Source organism: Mastacembelus armatus, chromosome 3 (genome assembly GCF_900324485.2).
Source record: "Mastacembelus armatus chromosome 3, fMasArm1.2, whole genome shotgun sequence".
NCBI classification, from domain to species: Eukaryota; Metazoa; Chordata; class Actinopteri; order Synbranchiformes; family Mastacembelidae; genus Mastacembelus; species Mastacembelus armatus.
In genome coordinates, this window is record NC_046635.1 from 8,046,560 (window position 1) to 8,073,522 (window position 26,963).

At 37.8% G+C, this 26,963-nt stretch overlaps 1 protein-coding gene across 1 annotated transcript; it reads right to left on the reverse strand.

Moving 5' to 3' along the window:
- Window positions 1–16,013: 16,013 nt before the first annotated feature.
- Window positions 16,014–26,334, reverse strand: ca7 (carbonic anhydrase VII). The gene is made up of 7 exons (XM_026320055.2): window positions 26,236–26,334; window positions 22,037–22,234; window positions 20,532–20,650; window positions 19,132–19,227; window positions 18,886–18,948; window positions 18,620–18,775; window positions 16,014–16,371 (listed from the first exon to the last, which is right to left on the reverse strand). The coding sequence occupies exons 1-7, from the start codon at window positions 26,270–26,272 to the stop codon at window positions 16,252–16,254; spliced, it is 789 nt and encodes a 262-aa protein (XP_026175840.1). The 5' UTR covers window positions 26,273–26,334; the 3' UTR covers window positions 16,014–16,251.
- Between the last annotated feature and the right edge of the window lie 629 nt (window positions 26,335–26,963).

Sequence of the window (26,963 nt, forward strand, 5' to 3'; positions counted from 1 at the left end):
GAAAAAATAGCTCTACAAAAGAAAAGGTCACAGTTCTGTCTTCTATTTTTATTTTTTCAAAACAATAATTTGATGTCCTGAACAGGAAAACAGTCTGAGCTTCTTGTCATATAAAATGGACATTTGACAGAGTACTTGCGTCATTCATGCTATTTATGGCGTTTCAGAGACTGTAATCACTCTTACATTTCAGACTATCAAGACAGGAAGCTGGAAATTAACAATTTGATTCAAGAAGCAGCTGGAATATACACACATGAAGGCAAACCAGACTCTAACACTCCACTGCGAATATAAACTCATTCCTGTTGTATTTTTAAAGTGTTTCAGTGGTCAACAATCACTTATTACAAGCTGTAGATTTGCTATACATGTATAGCTTATATTACTTTATCACACTAATAAATTCTTGAAGGATGAGTATTAGATGGTGATTGATGTATGATGAAACCTAATTTGCTTTGACCTGAAGCATTAAGTACACTGTAAAAATTGTCACATTTCATAAGCCTGGTACAAGAGAAAGGAACACAAGAAGCAATGATGTTACAATTTTAACCATAGGTCATTGTATTTTTATTTGCAGTGTGTTTGTATGGTAACAAAAACTTTAATGTTTTTTATTTAGGCAAAACTGTACAGCATTCAGTTTTGTGTGATATTATTATTACTTGTTACTGAATGCAGCTTCCCCAGTTAACATATATGTTTAAATGGTTCATCTTTTTCTGTTGACCTAAAGATTTTTCTCTCTTAAACATTTTATTTTTCACCTAGTTTATGAAAGAGAGTCTACGGAGCCCCGGAAGGGACATGGGAGATAAAAAATAAAATCGTAATCCCGAGAAACTTTTGCGAGATCCCGAGAAACTTTCTCATTGTAAATCTATTTCCGGGTCAGACTCTCCATGGAAACCACAGCGCACATGTCACGTCCATATGTTTTTATTTTGAGATTGCCCTCAAATATAAAGACGTTAAATCCGTGCTCCACAGTAAGCGTGGTTTTCACATGAGTGAGAGACAACTGAAGAGAACGACGGCGTGTTCTCGACATTTTGCGTACATCCAACGGTACCCCTGAGGTTGCCCGGAGTACTGCAGTTCGTTGCTAACGAAATCAACCATGTCCCCCAGTTCGGACTACGTTTTACTACCGAAAATAACCCCTTTTGTTAAGTATCCTCTTCAGGTGTCTCTCACTTAGGTAAAAACCGTGTTTACTGCCAAGCACTGGTTTAACGTCTCTGTCGTTTCCATGGAGACAGTTTGACCCGGAAGTAGATTTACAATGAGAAAGTTTCTCGGGATCTCGCAAAAGTTTCTCGGGATTACGATTTTATTTTTTTTCTCCCATGTCCCTTCCGGGGCTCCGTAAGAGTCAGGTCAATTTAGCCAATTTGGTCTATATATTTCCATTTTCATTAATTTGACCTTGAGGTGGAAATGGTCATATAAAATCATGTTTATTTATAGCGTTTTAATTTGTCTAAAACGGAAAGCCACTGCAGAGCATCCACAAGCCTGTATTTATTTCCTGATCAGCAGAAACTGCAATTTAGAAGAACAATTACACAAAAATGTTCCAATTATTCATTTCTCACAGACTCACTCATCCCACACACATCTACCAGCACTGACACATCTCCATCTTGGCACAGGCGTTTGCATCTTCGCACTCCTCACACTCGCAGATCAATGCAAGGTTCAGTAAGAGATTATAAATAGAAATGATTAAAATCATACATGTCATAGACATTCTAAAAGAGCAACAGGACCTTGTTCATTAAGACATAACTTCACATTTAGAAACACTCAGGCTTTAGTGTTAACTGTACTTTAGCCTGGAGAGGAGAATAAAGCCTAGACACACAGATGCACGCACAGTCCACCTACACCATCTCTGTTCACTGTGAATGTGACCTCTTCAATCAGTCATGATCTGATTCTCAGGGGGATGAGACCTACTGCCCATGTGTGGGCAGTGCTCTGGTGTGCTCTGAAATATTCTCAACCAAACACACAAGAAGGGTTAATAAAGGGAGAGGGAAAGAAAGGAAGGACTGCAGAGGAGCAGTAACACTCAGTTTTTCCACTGGAAGGCTTTTTGACCTTCCCTTCAGAGTTTCATTTAATGTGAAGTGCACAGGACCAACTGAGCCATATCTCTCAAAAGAGTTAGACTTTAATCTAACCTTTCCAGTCACAGATCTCGGAGTGTAATCCTACTCTTTAGATACAGTGTTTTTCTTGCTCAGCAGGATACTTGGAAGATCCAGCCAGATTTTTTACTGAACTCTGAGTTTGACTTTACTCTTGCATTTGCTGACCACCCCATCTTTTTTTAATCTTGAAACATCAAACAGAAAAGCAACATTTATATTTTACTCCACTACATCCAATGGATGCTACAGAAAGAAAACTGTACATATTGAGGACTGAACGCTTAGCAGCAACAGTGGTGGGAGAAGTCTATTTACTGGAACAGAAGTAGCAAAGCCAGAGTGTAGAAATGCTGTTACAAACAAATGCCATGCATTTAAATAAAAGTAAAAAACATATAATATGCTGTAAAAATAAAGCTGACTTGATGTGACTTAATCTTCTAATCTATAATAATACGTGATAATCATGAAGGTAATGAATTTGTGGTACCTGTGGATACAGGGTGGACTTTTTATTAAAATTGCTTACGCTTTATGCTGTTGTATTAAATTATGCAGTATTATGCTTTAGAAGATATGTGACATGTCCTGGGTGTTGCAATGTATTTCAATCACTGGTAAAAAACAGCATTTAATAAGCCCAAATGTAATGACGAAAGAACACAACAAATGAATCATCTAACTACTTTGTGCATCATTTATACTTTATTTTTCCAGTCACTTTAGAACCATAATAATAGCAGTAATAATAGTGGGCTTAAAGTAAAGCATATTTCTTTGTACTCAACCAATGCTCATCTGTATTTCATCTTTGTATTCATTGTGCACTCATGTCCCACTTTTTTATGATAGAAAATAAGATTTCTGATAATGCTGTCTGCTTTTTTGAAGTCCTGAATAAAATTGTTTTCCATAATAATTTTTGCTGTAGCATTAAAAACATGCAGGTTCTTAATGAGAAAGCTGAGCTTGAGCATTTAAATGCAAAAACTAAACGTGTTTACCAAAAGACAGTGAAGTGTGACCTACAGTGGAACAAAGCCACAGTTATGGGTCAACAGCTCTCAAGTAACAGTAATTCCTGTCATGTGACAGTTGTAATAATGCCAATCATTATTCCACAATAGTGGACATGCTTATCTGTCATCAGAGGAGAGCTCCATAAACATTAAGTGGATGGAAAGAATCCGAGGGCAGGAATCATCAAGCCGTTAACTCAGCAGCTGTTAGGCGGTTTGTTTCTGTAAGGGACACAGGCTGCCCAGTACGGTAGGCCCTCTGATTACTGTTTTTACTCAGCGGTGCTTTCCAGTGTTGGGCTGAGAGCTTGGCACACGTGACCTATCGAACAGTGACTGGAAAGCTTTGGAAGTGGTGCTGTCAACACCAGGACATAAATAAAGCTAAAGATAGGGTGATGTGGCTTCAGCCCAGGTCTCTGGTCAGCCAAAGGCTTTTTATAGAAACACTCTGATTTATAAAAGGCTAACATGGACTATTTTTGACTCAGTGGGCTTGGGGGACAGGGAGCTTGGAAACTTGTGATGCTCCTGGGTGCATGACTGACCCCTTTGACTTGAATGTGTTGGTGGTGGTTGGTTGTGGGAGCTGAGGCAGATAACAGATGTGGCAGGAATCAAACTGACCAAAGGCCTGTGATGTTTTTGGAGACAATCCAGAGAGACAAGACAGAGAGATGATCACATGGGTCTACCCCAGTCAGATACATTAAGTTATCAGATCAGTCCCTAAAACATGATTATGATTAATTCTGCATCATTTGAACTGAAAATAAATGTATGATTTGTTCAAGAACCACATACTGTATATACCTCAGTGCTATTAGGTCAGACAGTAATTATATTTCATTTCATCATATCTACTTCTTTTTTAATATCTGTCAAACATGATGGTTTAGCCATGCTAGCGTCACGTTCTCCCTTGAATTGTCCATCACTGTTGGTCCAGACTGAAACTATGATTAATCACATTAAAAAAATTATGTATAATAAACATAAGTCATTCAAATAACTCCTCACAGGCTCAGAAGATGCCATAATATTGACTTTCATTAATTTAATGAAAATCCTTTAGGGATCAATGAAGTGTATCTTATCTTATCTTATCTTATTTTATCTTATCTTATCTTATCTTATCTTATCTTATCTTATTGCAGTGTAACTAGTGTGTTTGCTTAATGGTATGCCATTAAAAAATCTCCAGCCATGCTGAAAAAGGTTGGTCAAATAAACTAAAAAGATGTCTAGCCAATTTTAAGTCATGTTTATTAAAATAATGGACCTCTGTGACCACTGGTTCATATCAGCTCTTTTCAAAGTTGAGTGAAATAGCACTGAGTGTAAATCTGTGATTCTTTTAGGCTCCTGGAGTTAGTTTCATTTATCTACTCAGCAACCCAAATCTGTTTGACACTGATTTGAAACAGAGGTGTATGGAATAAATGGAGGATGACCAAGCTCTGATGCAGCACTGGCTCTATATGTTGCTATAGATACAATGTGCAAACAGTGGATCTTGGATTGAATCAAGGTTTAAGAGACAACTGAGTAAAGCCAGTGGAGTTCTCTGAAAACCATGTGGCTGTCTGCTGCTTACTCAGAATATCTCATAACCTAATCCTGGGTAGCTTCACACTGTGAAGATCAGATGTCAGAGGTCACGGTGTGTGATGGTCATACCACACACACTGAGTATCAGCATCTGAATGAACAAGCCAAAATCAAATAGGAAGGCTAGAGGAAGCTAAAAGATACTGTTTAAGAAATGATCCATAGATCGTAGCTTTTCTGGCCTAGAACAAAACAAACCATTTGACTTAATCTCCTAATCTATAATAATACGTGACAATCATGAAGGTAATGGATTTGTGGTACCTGTGGGTACAGGGTGGACTTTTTATTAGAATTGCTTATGCTTTATGTTGGACCCCTGGTCCATATTAATACAATGTTAAGCAATTACAAATCCTACCCATTTAATATGAAGTCCAGGAATAAGAAAAACAAAGCTAATAATTTGAAAGAAATGTTTGACTAATTAAACTATAATTAAATATTTATATTTAAGAACCAACTGCAGCGCAAGTCAGTATACCCTGGGCATGTATGATACCAGTCTTGTGCAAATATGTGGAGAAATGTACTGTCATTCTTCACAGATGATTCTTCTCTGCTGCTCTTTGTGGCAGGGGTTTTGTTGCTCTACATGGGTTCAGGACAGGGGACACACATAGTCAGGTTATAGTTTTAATTTTTTTCCTCTTTAAAAGCTCTTTCTTTTAGTGTGGTTGAACTCACTGTCATGTTGGAGAATTCCTCTCCTGCCCAGTGACTTGAAACTGGAAGCTATCTTTTTTTCATCTTTGTATATACACACTTGCATTAATAGTGCCGTCTATAAATGTCTTCTCCCTGCAGTTTTTGCACTCATGCGGCCTCATATCAGCACACTCCCACTTCCATGTTTCACTGTCCAACAGCACTATGCAGTCTATGTGGTCGTCTTGTCTACGCCAAATATTTTGGACCCCCTCTGATCCAAACTCATTTATTTTGGTTTCATTTAACCAAGAATGTGTTGCCAATATTCATCGACAGGCATCTTGTCATGTTCTTTGGCAAAGTTTGATCTGGCAGTTCTGTGCCATTTTTTAGCAGTGATTTTCTTCTTGGAAACCATTAGCAGAAGTTACCTTATGCAATGTCTTTCACGCTGTTTGAGCAGTCACAGACTTCCACAGAAAATCCATATCAGAAACACGTGTCTGTTTTCAGTGCAAAGTTGCACTATGTATGGCATTATTTTTCCCTCAGTTATGGGTAGTATGGCTCTTTTTAAACCGCCCATTATTTTGTATTGAGGTTGTACATTATATTGATATCGCATGGGTGTATTGAGTTTAGTTTATTTTATAGTGTATAGCGTTGACAGCCAAGAATTACAGATCATGACTTCTTCCCATTACGATGAAGTTCTGTTTCTTTAATGATCATAACAGACCACCAATAATGTATCCAAAGCCTGAGAGGGAAACCAATCCTGTCATGTGCTGTGATTTATAGTTCACACCAGAAGTCACTGACTGACACCTTAAATGTTATTTGATTTTTAAACACAACCAATGAAAGCTGTCTGTTGTTTGGCAAACTGTCAGAGTTATACCTTTAACCTAGGTCAAGGCCAAGCTTAAAAATCAGGAAAGATAGGTGGTGTGTGTTTGGTTTGGAAGAAATAATATGGATATTGTGTGACCGTTCACTGAGTATCAACAGAAAATAGATAACAAGCCTCTAAATAAAGCTCCCTAATGAATAGAGAAACACACGTGTCACCAGAGGGGTCTTTAGTATGGTTTTATTTTGACAGGGTGATGGCGATGGATTACTGGCTCATAGACAAGTAGCAGAGATATGAGCTTGCCAAGCATTTGTGTTGTGTTATGTGTGCTGTTTGTATCCATGGCAACTGCACCGAGGCCAGGTCCCTGGATTACCAGATAGAGTCGCTATCCTTGACATTATTGAGAAACTTAAAATAATTTAGGGGATGGAGTGTGTATAGTTTTTGGCTATACTCTGGAAATATAAGAAATGAGTAAATTGGTGTAAACTGCGTGGTCATGAATACTATGAGATTAGAAGCTTAGATACATGTAGTTTAATTTAGATGGAAAATGACTGTGGTTTAATGGTGCACATGCATTGAGCTTTTGTAATGCCATGCCAACTCATTAGGTTTTGTTCAAATAAATGGCTTATAAATAAAATAAATGTGGCTCAAACTCCAAAATCACCTGTGCTAACAGGTTTCATAATGAAAATTGATAGCATCTTAACTACTTTCTCTCTGATAAAATCTCTAAAACCTAAAAACCCCATGCTACCACATACTGTACTTCTCACCAACCACACAGAGAAAGACATATTGCCTGTTTTACTCCATTACATATATTTAACAATTACATTTATTTAATAATTTGCAATACCTCCAATGAGCTATTTAAACACAATATGTTACTCCTGCAACATAACGTTTCTTACACAGTAATGAATTACTGATATTAACCTTTCACATTACTGAACGGTAATGCATTATCTAGTATCTAAACTTGTGATGTTCTGAGTATATTCTGATACTACTTCAGAAGCTGGACATGACAGAAAATCTTAATAAACAAATTAGATTCAAAATGTGAAATTTTGAAGTGGAGTGGCCCTTTAAACAAATACATCATTTTTAAAAGCTTTATATAGTATATTATTTAGCTTTGTTATACTTGATATGTTTTGTAAAATATTTTAGTTATAAATGGGTAGACATATGTGGTTAGCATGGATAAAACAATGATGGAGCATTAATTCACGTTTCTCCGTTCCAGTTTCAGATCACAAACTTTTTCAGCTACTTGTTTGTCCTGCATGTTTTATATTACACAAGTTGCTCAGATGTTGCAGCGTCTGGGAAAAATCACTACAACAAGTAAGTAGATATCTTGATGCTAAAAATACGTGTGACTGACTGTATTTCTGAGGCCTGACTGTAATATCTTATTACATGGCACATCGATTGTAGTTGAGGATGATGTGCCTGCTCAGGTATTCTCATTCTCAATAAAGCCGCCTGCGGCTATTTTGGAAGGATCATTTGAGAATATGTGTTAAATATACTTCACATACACACACACACCTATCTTCATACTTTATTCATTAGCCTGCAAACTGATTTTTCCATAACCATCAGCAGTTAGATGGAAATGAAACCAACATGGTGACCAGGAGGACGGACAATGCCAAGGTCGTCTGTCACTGACGCAAGAAAAAAAGTAGCTTTCTCCTTGGATATAAGATATGTGTATCTGCTGTAGCTATTACACAAAAAATATTCTATCTATTTCTATCTAGTGTGCAGTTGTCTGTGGTTTATTTTAATTTTTTTATATTTAAAACCTTCTGTCTGAAAAAAAAAAACAATCACAGTTCATGTGATACAAAAAACAGTAGATGCTGCCATCTACAGGAATACCTGCACATGTTGAATGAGTTGTATGTGGATACAATTTTATAAAAAAAAATTAATAAAAAAAAATCTGATCATCTAATTAAAATATCCATCCATTATATATACCTCACTTACCCGGGGCAAATTAAAATATGTCTAAGAGAAAAAAAAAACAGGTCAGCACAGAAAATGGAATATGGTGGAAAACAAATCCAGCACAGTGTCAACAGAATGAATTTCCAAAATATTTAAGGTGCTTGTAACTGAATAAATAAACTATTGTAAATAAACTATTTATTTTTATGAACTATTACTTTTTTCTTTATCATCTTAAACCTTTTCAATTCAGTAAACACGTTTCAGTTAAATACTGAAAAACAGACAACCAGGGTTTAATTTCCATCCATTTGTCATCTGCCCTTGACTTAAAATATCTCACAAACACATTCTACAGTAAAACATATGTTTGTTCTTATAAACTGTGTTAATTGAATAATTCAGGGTTCATCTAAAAAAATATTAATAAATCACATTTCTGTGTGTTATACTTCTTACACAGTATGTTTGATGCATCCTTATCAATTATAGGTCATTTAGGTTCATTTATATAGGTCTAAAGGTATTCAGAATTATGATTCCATCATGCCCAACCTTGATTATTTGGCACCCAAACCTTTTAGTTAACTATATTTGTATTTAATTTAAAAGTGCAATTTATTCAGCCATCATTTATTCATTATTTGAATTAACCAGTGCTCATCATCCAAGGATCACTGGTCAGATCATGTGAACAAGATTCTCAGTAGATTATTTTATTTCTTAAGTCATAGAAAGTTTTAAGGCATTTTACACACATACGGCAACAAACCTTTATGTATGGATGAATAAACTGATGGATAGCTGCACCTCTGTTCTAACCTGCTTTATCTGTGTCTTAATATTTTTGTTATTTTTATTTATGAGATGTCATGAACATCCTCATCGTCATATCACATACAACACATCATGGGTTTATTTTTCAGTTTGAGTAGAAGAAGGGATCATATTCACTGGGATAAACTGATGAGTGTCAGACACTGAGTTTCCTCTGATGAGATGAAAAAGTCAACACAAGACACATTGTGCATCTACAAACTAATATAAAGTTTCCTGCTATACTGCAACTGTTGCAACTAATTCACCAACTTTTTAACCACATTGTGTAGTTGATATATAAATATTTGTTATTCAGATTAACAAAGATGGTCTGAGAATGCACCGGTGTATTATTGATTGGATAATTAAATGGTGCAATAAAAACCCCTGTAATATCAACACAGAAAGATAACTTGCCCCGTAAAAAGACAGAGGAAGAAAAACTGTTTACCGTTAAATTCAACAAAAACTAAGTTGAAATATTAGGAAATAAAATAGTTGAACGTCCTGACAAAGTTCGTTGGGTCAAACTGGTCGTTATCACTGTGACTTAGAAAGTGTCTGGTTTTACTTTTGGCGGGAATGTTGTCAAAAACGCTCGCTTTCTTTTCGACTAACGCTATTGCTAGCTCTCTGAACTACTGTTAGCTAACTAGCTAACGCTAACTGATACGCTTTGTAATTTTAGGGAGAGTGGAGCTGAAATAGTAATAGCTGTAGAATATTATGAAGTATTGCAATTCTCCTCCATTAGCAAATGAAAGAAAATCAATTTTATGTTTACGTTAACCAGAAACTAACTTTACTTCACATGGCTAACGTTAGTTAATTAGCAAACCAGCCCTATTTCACTTTCTATGGTCACATTATAACTTAACTATATACTCGTTAACCTCAATTATACAATTAAACAAGCATACAGTGGGTACGGAAAGTATTCAGACCCCTTTAAATTTTTCACTCTTTGTGTCATTGCAGCCATTTGCCAAAATCAAAAAAGTTCATTTTATTTCTCATTAATGTACACTCAGCACCCCATCTTGACAGAAAAAAACAGAAATGTAGAATTTTTTGCAAATTTATTAAAAAAGAAAAACTGAAATATCACATGGTCATAAGAATTCAGACCCTGTGCTCAGTATTGAGTAGAAGCACCCTTTTGAGCTAGTACAGCCATGAGTCTTCTTGGGAATGATGCAACAAGTTTTTCACACCTGGATTTGGGGATCCTCTGCCATTCTTCCTTGCAGATCCTCTCCAGTTCTGTCAGGTTGGATGGTGAACGTTGGTGGACAGCCATTTTCAGGTCTCTCCAGAGATGCTCAATTGGGTTTAGGTCAGGGCTCTGGCTGGGCCAGTCAAGAACGGTCACAGAGTTGTTCCGAAGCCACTCCTTTGTTATTTTAGCTGTGTGCTTAGGGTCACTGTCCTGTTGAAAGGTGAACCTTCGGCCCAGTCTGAGGTCCTGAGCACTCTGGAAGAGGTTTTCTTCCAGGATATCTCTGTACTTGGCCGCATTCATCTTTCCTTCAATTGCAACCAGTCGTCCTGTCCCTGCAGCTGAAAAACACCCCCACAACATGATGCTCCCACCACCATGTTTCACTGTAGGGATTGTATTGGGCAGGTAATGAGCAGTGCCTGGTTTTCTCCACACATACTGCTTAGAATTAACGCCAAAAAGTTCAATCTTGGTCTCATCAGACCAGAGAATCTTATTTCTCATAGTATGGGAGTCCTTCATGTGTTTTTTGGCAAACTCTATGCGGGCTTTCATGTGTCTTGCACTGAGGAGAGGCTTCCGTCGGGCCCCTCTGCCATAAAGCCCCGACTGGTGGAGGGCTGCAGTGATAGTTGACTTTGTGGAACTTTCTCCCATCTCCCTACTGCATCTCAGGAGCTCAGCCACAGTGATCTTTGGGTTCTTCTTTACCTCTCACCAAGGCTCTTCTCCCACGATTGCTCAGTTTGGCTGGACGGCCAGGTCTAGGAAGAGTTCTGGTCGTCCCAAACTTTTTCCATTTGAGGATTATGGAGGCCACTGTGCTCTTAGGAACCTTGAGTGCTGCAGAAATTCTTTTGTAACCTTGGCCAGATCTGTGCCTTGCCACAATTCTGTCTCTGAGCTCCTTGGGCAGTTCCTTCGACCTCATGATTCTCATTTGCTCTGACATGCACTGTGAGCTGTAAGGTCTTATATAGACAGGTATGTGCCTTTCCTAATCAAGTCCAATCAGTTTAATTAAACACAGCTGGACTCCAGTGAAGGAGCAGAACCATCTCAAGGAGGATCAGAAGAAATGGACAGCATGTCAGTTAAATATGAGTGTCACTGCAAAGGGTCTGAATACTTATGACCATGTGATATTTCAGTTTTTCTTTTTTAATAAATTTGCAAAAATTTCTACATTTCTGTTTTTTTCTGTCAAGATGGGGTGCTGAGTGTACATTAATGAGAAATAAAATGAACTTTTTTGATTTTGGCAAATGGCTGCAATGACACAAAAAGTGAAAAATTTAAAGGGGTCTGAATACTTTCCGTACCCACTGTACACTGTTTACAATAGACATAATGTCATAATAAATCTAAAGTAAAGAGTTTAAAACAAAGACTTAGCCAACATCACAGTATCATCGCTGTAATTAGCGCCATGATCCTTTTTATTTTCTGTTAACTTATTTCATTCTACTTCATGCTGTTTTTACTGCACTACATTAACACTAAGCACCATTAAACCCCTGGCACCAAGTTGTTCTTGTTTTCCATCTATATATCCTTCCTACTTTCTTTTTCTTTTCCTGATGTATTTACTTTTTATTGTTCGAAATAGAGCTTCACAGAATCAGCCTAACACAGTGTAATTTGCTATAACAGCATCCTGCTCCTTCAGACAACCTGAACACAGCTCAGCCCTGTCATGTCATTTGATTTACAACTTCCATGTGTCAGTTTGACTGCAGTGCTGTGTCTTGTCTAAGGTAAAAATCAATAATCATATTGTTCAGTGTTTCATCTCCACTTTAAAGTAGCCACAGTGTTTCATATTCTGACTTTATTGGACTTTGGCATATTTAAAGTACATTCATGGCCAGTAAATTTAAGCTTTGGAAGAAATCCGGGGTTTCAGAAATGTTTTGAAATTACACCAAAGTCACGCAATTGCATGATCTTATGACGTCTAATATTCTCCTGAATATTGTTTTTATGGGGGTGATGCGGACTACCTTTCTTTGACTCTCTTTCTGTTTCTTTTTCAGCTCTTTGTCATATTGAATCTTTGATTCTAAGCATTTCCTCTCAATGTCTGGTCTCCATATTTTTTCCGTCATCTTCTTCATTTTATTCTGATTCTTTGACAGTTGCTTCCGCCTGTGCTCACGTGGTCCGTTTCCATCTGAAAGTATAGGAAGAGGTCAGTGTGTAGTGCAGTGCTACACTAACAGCAAAGAGTCAACAGACATCATTTGTATTATGTTGCATGAAAAGGGTGGCTGTTGAGTTGGGTGGTGAGTTGGCCTGGCACTTCAACTCAATATTAAGGTACACAGAAACCAAATACTGAGGATAATACAGAGCATAATTAAGATGAACTAATTTTATATAATAAAAGCAAAAGCCAAATAATCTAACCTCTGACATTGTAATATATATGTGAAAGACAGTTGATTTTCTTACCATACTTTTTTTTCCTATTCATTTCCCCCATCTTCTGTTGCAGCTGCTCCTTCTTCTGACGAATTCTCTCCTTCCTCTCCCTCCTCCACTTTAACTTAACTCTAGTAAGCAATTTGTTGGCTGACTGAATGTTTTAGACCCATAGTGATTATTTTTCTTTTCAACAAAACCAACAAAGAAACTTACCAAAAAATGAAATAGAACTTAGAAATATCTCTGCAAGAACCAAAGATTAATCATTTTTGTCTAATAGATTCATTTACTTATAATTCTTCTTCTTATAATTTTACTGTTGTCTCATGTGTTTTTCTGCTCCTGTTACTTTCTGGACTTTCTACTTATAGGGTCTACAGTTCCCAGATTTTCCTCCCTCTCATTTTCCCATCATGACTCACATCCAAAGAAAAAGCTTAGTACTGAACACTCCTTGGTTTTGTGAAAACCGTTACATGCCTCAATGTGTTGCTTACTGCACAGGTACTCACCTTAAACACGATGGAGCTGCTTCCTGTCACACATTCTTTAAAATGCTTTATCATTATAAGACAAACAGATGAATCTGGTTTCTCAGCTCAGTTGATTTTTTTTTTTTAGGTTTTGTTCTTTAAATGAAAAGTAAAACAAACTTTTGTCAGACAGAAAAGCTACAAATGATGGAAACACACACAGCTTGTAAGATGCATTAGTTTTCTTTAGCTGTGTGAAATGTTTAATCAGTTAACACTGACATTCGTGTTTTATTCAATTGTATGTAATAGGAAATAATAGTGGTTGGAAATTATAAATTTAAGGTGGGATTTGGGAAAGTCATAAAGAAGGCTGAAGATTCATGTCCGCTCAGGGATGTAACTCACGTCAAACTTTCTCATATTTCTCATTTTTTCAATAGAAGCAGGCTGAGTTGACAGTTTCTTTAAAGTGAATTCCATTTTCAGCATATTCATCTATAAGCCTACTTTAAATGAGATAAATATGACAAACTTCCGATTAATGGGGGAGAAAAATGAGTAATTTAGAAAAAATTTGTTGAATTACCAGTCAGTTGGAAAACCACCCACCACTCCACAGACCTTGTCACACCATACACCACCTTATGCACATGTTCATACTGTAAGAAAAGATCATGGAATTAGGACTGAAGCAGTTATTTTATTAACACATACAGTATGTTGAGGTAATATGCTTCACTTTTTAACCATAATTTGCATTTTAAACAGATTTTCAAAGTTGGTCATCTTAGTTTTAATGTTTTGATTTGTGATTGTAGTTTAACCGCTTAAAGAAGATAATTCTGTTTTTAGGATCCTTGCTTCACTGTCTTTGGTAATTATCTGACATCAGCTTATAACCGACTGTGTTACATTCTGGTTTTTAATGCAGTCTCGTCTCTGTCTTTCTCTCTGTCAGGTATTTACATTTTTCAGGAGATAGAGGGCTGTGAATGGGATGATGAGACTGGATATGTTCGGTATGGTAGTGATGCAGAAGACTTAGTATCGTTGGACCTAAAGACACAGACATGGCTATACACAGAACAGACTGCAACCTACAAACACGAGTGGGACAGAGACAAAGCTCAATTAGACTTCCATATTAACCTCCTCAGTAACATTTGCCCTCAGCTGTTGAAGACCTATTTGAATTGTGGGAACAGCTCTCTGCAGAGAAAAGGCAGAGTCACATAACCTGATGTAGTGTAATTATGTAAATATTATACACAAAAATATTGAATTTCTAATGTACAGCTTCAGTGATCACAAACTGATATAGTGAGCCCCACTGAGATGTTTTTTGCTGTTGATTTAAGCTCACTACATTGAACTAGTAACTGTACTTTCTAGTTAACTTTTAAACAAAGACTTAAGTATAACAAGTTGTGGACTTAATTAAATGCAGACAAATCAGAAAGGCAGGATGGTGGAATTGCAGGATTTTATTCCAGGAACAGATAGGGCAAACTAGACAGGACAGTGGTGAATTCAATCAGGAGGTAATGACAAAATCAAGACAAACAATAATGGATGCCCAAGTAACAGAAAATAATTCAAATTGATAGTCTGGGAACAGGGAGTGCTGCAGGAGTGTGGACTTTATATAAAGAAAAATATGATTACCTTTTAAATAACATTTTAATAATTTAAGATTAAATCAGTAGTTTCTAAAGTGACTTCTCCATAAATAATATTTATGTAATAAATAATTGTGTTATGTTTTCTGTCTTCACCAAAGAGATGTTTCCCCTCTAAAAATCTCGCATTATCAAAAAGGTCAAATGATTCAATCTGTCACACAAAAGTAAAGAGTCACACCTGAAGACCAGAGCAGGTACGACTGTGTGCTTCAGCTCTCTGGAGTTAAGAACAACATCGTCACCAAACTGGACAAAGACAAGACTCCGGACTCTTTCATACAAGAATCAGGACTGACTGGGGTAAGACTGGGATCAGAGGGTTCTGAGTATTACTTTATGTTTGTATTTTAGCCTTTGTCTGCAACAAACTAATATTAAGAAACCAATTAAATAATTGAATTAACCAGTGCTCCTCATCCAAGGATCACCGGTGAATTTACGTAGTGGAGCATGCATATGTATACACACTGATGTGTTGTTTCAGAGGTGAGCTATTAATACCGGCAAGCACTCCTGCATAGTGATCACTGCATAGCAGAAACATTTGACCAGGAGATATGATGCCTCATGCAGAATGCTATTTAATCTCAGAATGAAGAACAATCACTAGAAAGAGTTCATTCGTTAGCACTGCCTTACTTTAATAAATCCCATATGACAAATGGTTGTAAACAGTTTGTTTTTAGAAATTTTAGAAAGCATACTTAAAAAAATAAAATAAAATAAATCTCTTGACTGCTTAAGAACCTTAGACTCTTTGCCCTCCATCAAGGCCGAACATAGTGCTTTAAAGAAAACCCCACACTAATCCAATCCTACTTCCAATTAGAACTGCTGAACTGAGCTGGGTCTATGGCCACAAAAACTGGGAATCTAGCAGCAATAGTCTGGATCAACAGGGCATCATTTGGGATCAGAAGAGATCCTGCGGCCATGAATATGAAATTGGCATTTAGCGTGATTCCATTAAAAGAAAAACAGTAACAGACTGCTGGTATAAGGACTTTCTATATCCTCTAATAGCACTTTACAACAGCTTGCTCTTAGGTGATGCAGTACCTTGTTATCTCAGCAACAACTGTTTTGCTTAAACAGTCTTGAAAGCATGAGTGCACATTTAAACTCTGATTTTTCATTAAAGTATGGCTTATAATAATATCACTCACTAGTACATAGTAGTCTTAAGACCTCTTATATTTTCCGTTAAATTGCCTCTCTCCCATATCAATGTGCTGGTACAGATATCCTCAGGAGGAGCTACCATAGAAATTCCCCTTAATTCATCTATTCATACCTGTCTAAAAAAAGCTTATGTCAGTGATGATTTTAAATCTCTTGAGGTCACATTAGATAGAGGATCGTACTTTCCTTCCTTTGAGAGGCTGGGGAGGTCTGAAGTTGTTTTCCATGCGTATCCTCTGATCCTCTTCCTCTCCGGTGAATAGAAGCATTCTAAATTTGCCCAGCTGCATTGAGAAAGAGATTTTTGTTTTTGAAACAACCTGTGTGAACAATCTTTACTTCACACTACCGTAAGCATGTTAAAGAATAAGATAACAAATCACTGACTAAGCTACTGTATATCAAACTTAAGCTACAAAGACTATTTATTAGTAGGTTCAGCTCTTTGTTGGTATAATCTCTGAAAAGAATTTGTTGAAATTAAAAATACTGAATATTTCTAGACTTGCTCTTTAACCTACTCACACATCCCATCTATTATGTGGTCTTTCCCTTTTAACTTTGTGTCTACCATTACATGAGGAAATGAAAAACAAAATAATATCTTGTATTATTAGAGCTTTTCCCTGCTGGATCTCTGCAAGCATTTCCCAATTAAAGTCTTGTACCCATCCAGTCATCTATCCATCAATATAATCAGGTTACGATCAAAAGCTTGAGGGCCGGAGTCAAAGGTTTTGGGGACAGTTGCATGACTTACACTTCACCCCTTACACTAGAGACAGATTGTTCACAAGTACATCCAGGGCACCATCACCATCATTAAAACTCCTGATTGCTCATGCACAGTCCTGGATTAAAAATGAGAAACTAGAAAAAGATCAACCAAGTGTGAGAATTTAATCCTGAGGCTGGCAGCAGCCCAGCTCACAGGGGGACCTAGAAGACGTGCTGCAGTCATCCTGGCCACCCAGGGTTATCTGACCTAAACTGTCTGATTAAATATAATGCTTTGAGAGATGGATTAAAAACAAGTCAATGCTAACACGGTATTCCCCAAGAATTATGTGCTGCTCCTTGTTTTGGCCTCTAAATATAGCATCATGCTTAGGTCAAACAGTGTATATCTGGATATGCTACAGCACAGAGGAAAGCCTTACAGTATGAACATCCGCCTCCCACAACTAGTAAAACTTGCAGATCCAGTGATGCTGAACTTTCACTTTGCAAAGAAGGCAGTAGATCCTTAATGTGGTTTAACCAAACATTATGCAGGCCTGGAAACAGTGATCAACTGCAAAATCAGTACTTCTAATTCTACTGACTTGCAGACAAAAGGTCTAAGGTCTTTTCTTTGTTAAAAATGAAACAATAATGTAAAAAGAGAGACATTATCTTAATGCAAAGTCTCCAAAAAAGTTTCTCCACTATCTAAAATCATTAATAAGAAGCTTATGCTCAGTATTGCTCTGTCTTCTGACATTGGAGTTTCCTGGAGGAAGAAATGGGGTTATGAATTAAATGCATCCACAGTCTACAAAGATTTAAACAATGCTTTTCCATGTACTTAAATGCACTCAATGCATTTACACTAGCAGCTCCACAAGTGATGCTGTGTGTCTCAACATCTGTAACCATGGAAATTCTGCTTATGTAAATATATTCATAAGCAGGGAAAAAATGAGAGTAAAATTTCACTAATGAAAAACTGACAAAAACTAACAAATATCCAATGACTAAATCTGAATTAAACTTACATAAATTTTTAATAATAGAAACTAAATAAAAAAAATCAGGTACTGTGTGTCAAAAGTCAGGCTAAACTTGATTTTAGTTGGTCTACCTTATAACTCAAGCTTTACATTTTGAGAAAGGATTACAGTTAAAGAGAACTAAAATTATGAAAGTGACTTTTGTGGCCAAGTATGGTGACCCATGCTCAGAATTTGTGCTCTGCGTTTAACCCATCCCAAAGTGACCACACACAGCTATGAACACACATCCGGATCATTGCCTCAGATTTTCTATTTTTTCTGTCATGTTTCTTCCAGTTGTGGTCCAAAAATATACATAAATCTTGTGCCAGAAGGGTCACCACTGACTTTCAGCTCAGAGAGCTGGATTGGACTTAATGTTTGGTTTGAATGATTGTGCCACATGACCCAAAATAATAAATAACTCCTATACATTGGTGGTGTATAATCTGGTTTACTGTAAATATTCCACACCAACACTGTCGGAGAAACTTAGTCTCAAAGGGAAACAAATCTTTCTCTCATCTACTTAAAATGTGAGTGAAATAGGCTACTGTTGCTCACAAATATGTACATGCAAGTACAAACAAAATCTTTCTCTTATCCATCATTCTAATTATTGTTAAAGACTTTTGTCTTTTTCATTTCAGATGCAGGATAATTATTATACTTTTTTTAGATATTTTTGGAGTTTTCAGCGAAACAGTCTAGACAGGAAAAAAATAATACGCAAACAAATCCCCATAGACTGGATTTACTGTACATTGTCAACACGCACCTGTTTTTCAGACACTATAATTGGCTCTCTCAGGACAATCCAGATGACGCTCTCATGCAGGGGAGGTGTGGTCAGTGATCCCAGGTAGGTCCAGTAGTGGAGGCTACTGGGTAGGAGGCACTTGGGGTTGAAACCTTTTAAATCTATAACACTCCCCTATAATGGAAACAGTAATTTTTAAAAGAACTACAACAATATGAGCAGGTCATAAACCAGATACATGTTTCCTGTGATAAATTCCACTAACAGTTAACAGTGGTACTGACCTTAAATTTTACCATGTACAGAGCATCTGTTATTACGTGGAGCCATCTGTGGTCATCACCTGTCTTATGTAACAGGGAAACTGCTCATGAACTGGGTCTGAGACTTGGAGAGAGTTTACATCTAATCTTTTAGATTAGATGTAAACTCAGCATAACACTTAGCATAACACAGAATATCACAGAAATACTGGTCTTTTTTTCGACTAATAAAATGGAAAATGGGATTACACTTAAGAGAGAGTTTACCTCCAAAAAGATGCCAAGGACAGCAAGGCCATCGGGAGCTGTTGCTGCCTCTCCAAACGTCTTGTATTTCACAGCGTTCCAGTGTACTAAATGAAGCTGGAGGGGGAAATAGGAGAAAGATAGAAAAGCAATGACATTTAAAACAATGTTAAAAACAGAAAATAGGCTTGTGTAGTTAAATAAATTATTGCAAGTCAGACACACCACATTATCCTTGTGTACTAATAAGATAATCCTATTCCAATAATTCCCACATGGGCAAACTCTCTTTTCAGTCATATAATGCCTAATGTCTTTTTGAGGTGGGATTGGAATTAAGGACGTGTGTGTGTGTATGAATAGATATAATTAGATAGATGATAGGAGATAGCCAGATAAGATTCCGTCTGAATATGCAGGTCTGATTCACATCTACAAAAAGCACTTGCTTGAAGATATTGATGCAAAAGGTGGTTCAACCTTGTTATACAACATGCAAACAGTACCATCACAGCCTTCGCTCCCAGGCTTTTATTACTTTCAGCGTTCCATCAGAACATACTGAGCTTGGAAAGGAAGGTTTTTTCCTACTCTGGACCCTCCACCTGGAACAGGCTTCAGTAGAATCTGAAGCTGTCCAGTCTGGTCACACTTGGGGAATTCAAACTTCTATTGAAAGACCTGGAGAACACATGTATAAGCACTTGCTCTTGATTTTAGTAAAGTATTTGCTCGTTCTCTCTTTTATGTTAATGTCCATACTAATATTTTTTGATACTGTAGAATTGCATATTTTATATTACTGTCTTGTATTGATTGTAATGTTTTACTGTGTGAAACGGGTCTCTTAAAAGTGAGACCTTGTCTCATTGAGAATCTTTTTTTCTTTTCCTTTCAGCTGCTCCCTTCAGGGGTCGCCACAGCGAATCATCTGCCTCCATTTAACCCTATCCTCTGTATCTTCCGCACCCACACACCAATTATCCTCATGTCCTCCTTCAACCTTGTCAATGAGAATAACCTGTATACATAAAAATATTTAATTAAAACACTTTTGCCATTACCTTTTCCACCATGACTATATGTTTAATGGGTGTGCTGAATGAAGACATGAATAATCATGACTGTTGGTGTTTTATCAGCTTAGTATTGTGTTTGTGAACAAACAATACAATAAATTAATCATGAAATGTGATCTGATCTTCAGCAGTCACAAACATGTTTTATCAGCTTAGAAGTTTTGTGTTTGTGATCTGCTGAAGATCAGATCACATTTCATGGTTAATTTATGCAGAAAACAAGGCAAATAGCAAACAATGCCACGAATTTTTCTTGCAACTGTACCTGTATCCCTTTGTCAAAAATGTGTTTTTTTTTTTGTTTTTTTAAATCAAACATTGAAGCCAATTCCACACACTGACCTCAGATGCATAGCTATTTCCTGCAACAGTGTGCTCAGAGCCATGACAGCCCTTTTCACCCCAGTGGAAGTGAAACTGTTTCAGTCTGTAGGGGTTGTCAAGAGGCCCCCCCTGGATCACTGCAGAAGATGAGAAGAGACGTGAAGAAAAGAGCTTTGGCATTCACACACATGGCACACAAGTACTGGGTGTGTGTTTATATAAAAAAAAAAAAAAAAAAAAAAAAAACTTCCCAGCAGACCTATGCAAAGAGCATCCCGTTTGTAACACCATACAAATTTGTTTCCACTGCTTGACACTCAACACCCAGAAGACTTCAGAAGAATTCTCACTGGAAGCTGAGTCGTGAGCACAAAGATACTAGTCTGACAGTTATTCATTATGATGCAGTTGACGTCTTTGTGACAAATAAGCCACACCAGTCCGAGTCAGGTTAGTTAGGCAGAGATGCCACAAACTGATGCACTCATCTTTAAATATAGATATTGGACAACTAGAAAAATTAATGGAATCTTTTAAAAGATATGGATACTTTATTCAGACATAGTGCTACTTACTGTATTATAAAGTCAGTAAGTCATTAGCCACTTACAATAACTAACAAAATAACTAGTGATATTGTGACAGAACACTGTCATTTGTATACCCAGACCCAGCTACATATAGATACTTGGTAACAGCAGATTTAAAAGATTTGTGCACCTCATGAAATGCTGCAGAAATTCATTAGTTTTCCCAAAGTGTCTCCTCTTTTTATTTCCAGTGATAACTACTTGTTTGCTCACTGGTAACTGAACCAAACAACCTCACATTTTTGATAATGACAGGGTGGTTCATGTAGATCCACCCAGTGATAAAAGCAAATAGGGTCATAATAACCAGTGACAACACTGAAGCTTATTATATCTCTTGTCCAGTAGACAGATACTCATGGAGTTAACTGCTGGCTGCACTTTCCCACTGCATAATCAGGTTTATTTGCAACCTTTGATTATGGTCAGTTATGCACTTTCTAAGAATCAAGGTAACCTCATATTTTCAAGCATATGTTTACTGAACATAAACATCAACACAGGTTTTCACTGTAGATGGCTGACATCTGAACTAAGATTACCCCTAAGCTGTCACCTCTATTGGTGATAACATGGCAGATGATTCTTTAATACAGACATATATGAATGCACACAGTCCCTGCCAAGATGTTACAGTGTGGTCACAGTTTATTTTACCTTCACTCCATCAAGGCAGATGAAGTATCATTTGTAAATATCAAATATCCTCAGCACAATACATTTGTTTTTTGATATTTTATGTATATTAGTGTATTTCGTCTTTAGTTTTCCTGGATTTGATGTTGGTGACTACAAAGCACAGAGAGCTGCTGTATCAGGGTCAGATTCCTTAGGTGTCCAAATCACTTGGCCAGTAAAGCTGATGCTGGTAAGCCACCTCCACATTGCAGAGCTTTGGGATAATAACACAAATCAATACCATCCATTTCTCACCTGACCGGTCATCTGAGTCATCAAACTGCACAACTACGGAGTGTCCATTATTGGTGATGTTCATGGAGGTACACTGATCGTAGTTTAGGACGACTGGGCCCAGACTGGGGTCATGTAAAGCCTGATGAGGGACAATGTCAATGGGAGACTGCCGGTTCCCCTGGGCAACGGGGTAGTTTTTGTGCCATACAGAAGGACCTAATCATATAAGAAGACAGTGGGCAAGAAACAATATTTTAAGGTTTTATTACACCCATTACTGCATTTTTTCCTTTATCTGTAACAAAGATCAAGAATCAGGGCTCCAAACTGCGACCAAATATATTTATTTGCGAGTGAAATTTCTGCCAAGGTCGAGATTGACGACGATACAAATTTACTCTCTTTAATTGTAAAATTTGCATCCGACATGCATGTTTTATAACCAGTCTTATCCCTTCATTTGTTTTGTTAACGTCATGAAATGAGATGCTTTGTGTGAAAGTTTCAGAGTGAAAGTGTCAAAATATGAATGGGTAAAGCCAATGCCCCCTTTCCGCGCCAGAAAAAAAAAAATAAAATGTCAAAACGAAAAATATCAGTTCTGCACAGATTTCCAGAATGTTTTGCATCTAGTTGAGATAATGCTTGTCCTACCAATTTCGGCTGCTCAGTGTGAACGTGGCTTTTCAGCTCAAAACAGGATAAAATCTAAAAGTAGGCTACGCAATTCACTCCGTGTGTCAAGCTTGGAAGATTTGATCAGGATCAGCACTGAAGGCCCATCACTTGAACAGTTTGATCCTGAACCATGAGCCAGACACTGGCTTTCTGCAAAAAAGAAGGAGACGGCCAAACTCCACTCAGTTGCCAAGTGATATGGACATAATCATTTTGCACGAGAATGTGACCGACGGAGGCAGAATAAGAGAGGATACAGAAGATCAGATGAGTACGATAGACCTGAGCCCCATAACCTTAATGCATGACTAGACCCCTCAAACACTGAAGAATTGGATCTTAATGAAATTGTGGAGACTTATTATAATACAGAAGGGAATAAAGTGATGCCCATCAGGATGTTAAAAATTAATGGAGTAAAAACAAAATTTGTGTGATTCAGGAGCAGACAGAACAGTATCCATTAAAATTAGATGCTCTAGCAGGAATCAGACCTGTAGTGCAAGAAATGATAAGTGCAGGGATTTTAGTAAGAGCCCCAGAGGCTCAGTGTAACACCCCCATATTTTCAGTCAAGAAAGCTGATGGAAAAAGTTGGAGGATGATCCAAGATTTGAGGGAAGTCAATAGGGCAGTAGAGAGTAGAGCACCATGTGTCCCAGACCCCCATAACCTGATAAACCAGTTGAAACCTGAAATGAAGTGGTTCACAGTAGTGGACCTTAGCAATGCTTTCTTTTCTATACCAGTGCATCCAGACGCATAGGGATGGTTTGGTTTCACCTTTGAGGGAAAGAAGCTCACATACACTAGGTTACCCCAAGGCTATGTGGATAGCCCCACAATATTTGCTTCTGAATTAGAAAACTGTTTGTCTACATTCCACATGCCTACACACAGCCGAAATTTTGACTTATGTTGATGACATCCTAATCGAATCAGACACCCAGCAACACAACAAAGACACCGCAATAGCGCTGTTCAAACACTTAGAAAAAACAGGCAACAAAGCATCTTCAGAAAAATTGCAATGGGCTGCCTCTGAAGTTGTATTCCTGGGTCATAAACTAACATCAGAAGGCAGAGCCCTGACTGAATCCAGGAAAACAGCTGTTCAACAAGCCTGTAAGCCTATCACTAAGCAACAGATGATGCAATTCTTAGGGCTGTGTAACTATTGTAGACAGTGGATTCCAAACTATGCTCAGGTGACAACCCCTGTTAGATTTAATTTATGAGACCCCAATGGCCATGAAGCAGGAAATAAAGTGGACTCCTGAAGGCGAGCAGGCTTTCAGTGAGTTAAAAGGAAAACTAGTGACCTCACCAGTTTTAGGCCTACCAGACTATAGTAAACCTTTTGTCCAGACAGTAGACTGTAAAGGGAAGTTTATGATCTCAGTGTTGACTCAGCTGTCAGGAGGAAAACAGTAGCCAGTAGCCTATTACTCTAAGAAGTTAGATCCTGTGGCTTGTGCCCTGCCTGCATGTGTCAGAGCTGTGTGCGCAGCTGCAATGGCAGCAGAAGTGGTACTTTTTCACCCACTTACAGAGAGACAGAGACCAATATGTCATTTTTGTCACCAGCCAGACATCTGTCTGTCATGGCTCTCTTAATGTCTCAGCCACATTTGACCATAAAAAGATGTTCTACACTTAATCCATCTACCCTACTGCCCACAGCTGAGGAAGGCACACCACATTGTTGCATTACAAACACTGAAGAGACGTGCAAACCTCGTAGTGATTTGAAAGATGTTGCCTTAGCTGAGGGGGAAGTGTGGTTTGTAGATGGCTCCTGCTCTAAAAATGACAAAGGAGAAAATATGTGTGAGTTCACTGTAGTATCACAACAGGACATTTGTGCAGCAGGTCAACTCCCTTCACATTTCTCAGCACAGGCTGCAGAGATAATTGCTCTAACTCAAGCATGCAGACTAGCCGAGGGAAAAAGTGTTAGTGTACACAGATAGCCAGTATGCTTTTTTAACACTCCATTTCTTTGCTGCACAATGGGCTCGCAGAGGAATGAAGACAGCTGGAGGACAATCAGTTAAACATGCCTCCCTCCTAAAAGAGTTATTGCAAGCTATCATGTTGCCAAAGCAGGTTGCTATCTGTAAATGCGCCGCACACACACACAAGGCACGGCCTTTGTGTCAAGAGGACATGCAGAAAAGAGCCCCACCAGCTGAACAACAACTCTGGCTCAAAGAAGGAGCCACAATAGAGCAAGACCTTTTTAAAATCAAAGACAAACTTTGCCTACCTAGAAGTCTCTATCATACGGCAGCTATTTTGACACATGGGCCTTGCCATGTGTCAACAGGAGGGATGACAGCAGCCCAGAAAATCTTATGAAGTTGGGATAGCCTGATATATGTTTCACAATGGCAAACAGGAGGGAGATGTTGGGGTCATGAGGTCAAAAGTACAATTGTTGTCATTGTGTAACATGATTTGAAGACAATACCATGTTTGCGTTAGCAGGTGTCTATCTTACCAGATAAACCACATAACTTTTGTCCTGTGAAAATGATGAGCTAAAACTTCTCACTGCACCCACGCATCATGTGCCTTGTTTGTTCCTCACTATAAAAATAAAGGACTGCTCAGTGAAAGGGGGCGAAGGCGAAGGAGAGTCAAGGTCGCATGGGGGAGAGAAGAAACTTTCTTCTCTCCATCTGCAACTGAGGCCTTTTTTCACTTGCAGAGTATATACTCAGTACAAAGTTGTCTTGTTTCATTGCCTTCAGGGAAAAGAGCCGAGTCAGTGTAGCGTAACCCTGACAATCATGGTCAGTGGCAGTGACACTGGCTCAGAGTCTGCGTAAAAAAAAATTATTTGACTGTATATAGTTTATAAGTCGGACATTCAGTTCCCAAATAAGCTTTAGTTCCTGGAATATTTACACGATTAAAATGCTGAAACTGTAAGAAGAGGAGAGATGCACACAACAGGGTGATTAAGAGTAAGTGATTTATTATTTTTTAAGTGCATTGTTATGTGGCTCTTAAAAATTATTTGGCGTCTGTTTTTTTCCCCCCTTTAGGAGTCAATGGCTCCTTAATTGATTTTTTGTTCGGAGCCCTGAAGAAGCTTAAACAAACACAGATTTCACAGTCATCTAGACAGAAAAAAACATTTCTAAAGCACAGTACTATAACATTTGTAAACACTGCTTATTCGTTTAAAACCACACCAAACCACTAAATGATTGAAGTTAACTTCTACTACTATTAGTAAATAGAGCAACTTGGAACACTGATGCAGTGCAGTCAGCCAGGGACAAAACCTGTGGAAAGTCAGTTTAAGGAGACAACACTCATCCATTTAAGCATGGAGCTAATCCCGCATTAACAGCCATCCTTACATCCAATTTCCCCTTTAGAATAAAAGAGTCAATGCCTTCAGCACATTTAAACAGCAGAAAGCATTTCTTGTAGGATAGAGGGTTAATTGCCTCCACTACAGAGGAATAGAGTAACAGAGCTTATATAAGGACTCTCCCTGAAGCTATGAGACTGTAAGAGCTTACCATCCTCGCTTCCATAGCCCCAGCGACTCCCTGTCATTGCCTCTCTGGGTTCAAGTCACGCCAGTTATCAGGGTTTGAATCCTCCACGCTGGTATGCACGTTGATAGAGGGACACGGAAATCAGCCGGTGCAGCTAATGAATTTATATTATGGCCAAGGGGCAGGGCAATTACTGCCTCTTTGACACGCCCCCATCACACACACACACACACACAACTAATCTTGTCCAGTGTCAGATCACTCAAATTAGCGGATTACGTTTACATTAGGTTACATAATAGCTATGCCTTCTTCTTTTATTCTATATAGTCCATTACATGATCACGTGTTTTGATCACTGTCATTGTTAATTGATCTGATTTGATAGGGTCTTTTTTTGCCTTTGGTCGATCAGATAATGGATAATGATGGACTGACTAATATGGAAACTTTTCTGTATACAATGAACAGATTTTTTGAAATGGTTCTCTGGTGCCAGGATCTGCTGCTGTCCTTGGTCTTGGACTCGTGTAATTAATTAATTTGTTAAATGTAAATACATATTTGGTCAAGAAAAGAACAGAAATTTGAACTGGAGTGAAAATAATAGAAACATCTCATCAAGTACCACAGCAGACTACTGACTAAAGTACCAAGTTACCTTTGACTACTGAGGGAGCTTCTTATGCGATATTTATGCCACAATATCAGTTGTCATTATATATAAGCCCAGTTCTTCATATATATAT

Coding starts and splice junctions, on each gene's coding strand:
- ca7 (XM_026320055.2), bottom strand. CDS start 26,272: ATGACAGGGAGTCGCTGGGGCTATGGAAGCGAGGATG. Junction 18,949..19,131: donor TCCTTGGCATCTTTTTGGAG/GTAAACTCTCTC, acceptor CTGTTACATAAG/ACAGGTGATGACCACAGATG. Junction 16,372..18,619: donor TTATAGTGTCTGAAAAACAG/GTGCGTGTTGAC, acceptor TTCTCAATGCAG/CTGGGCAAATTTAGAATGCT.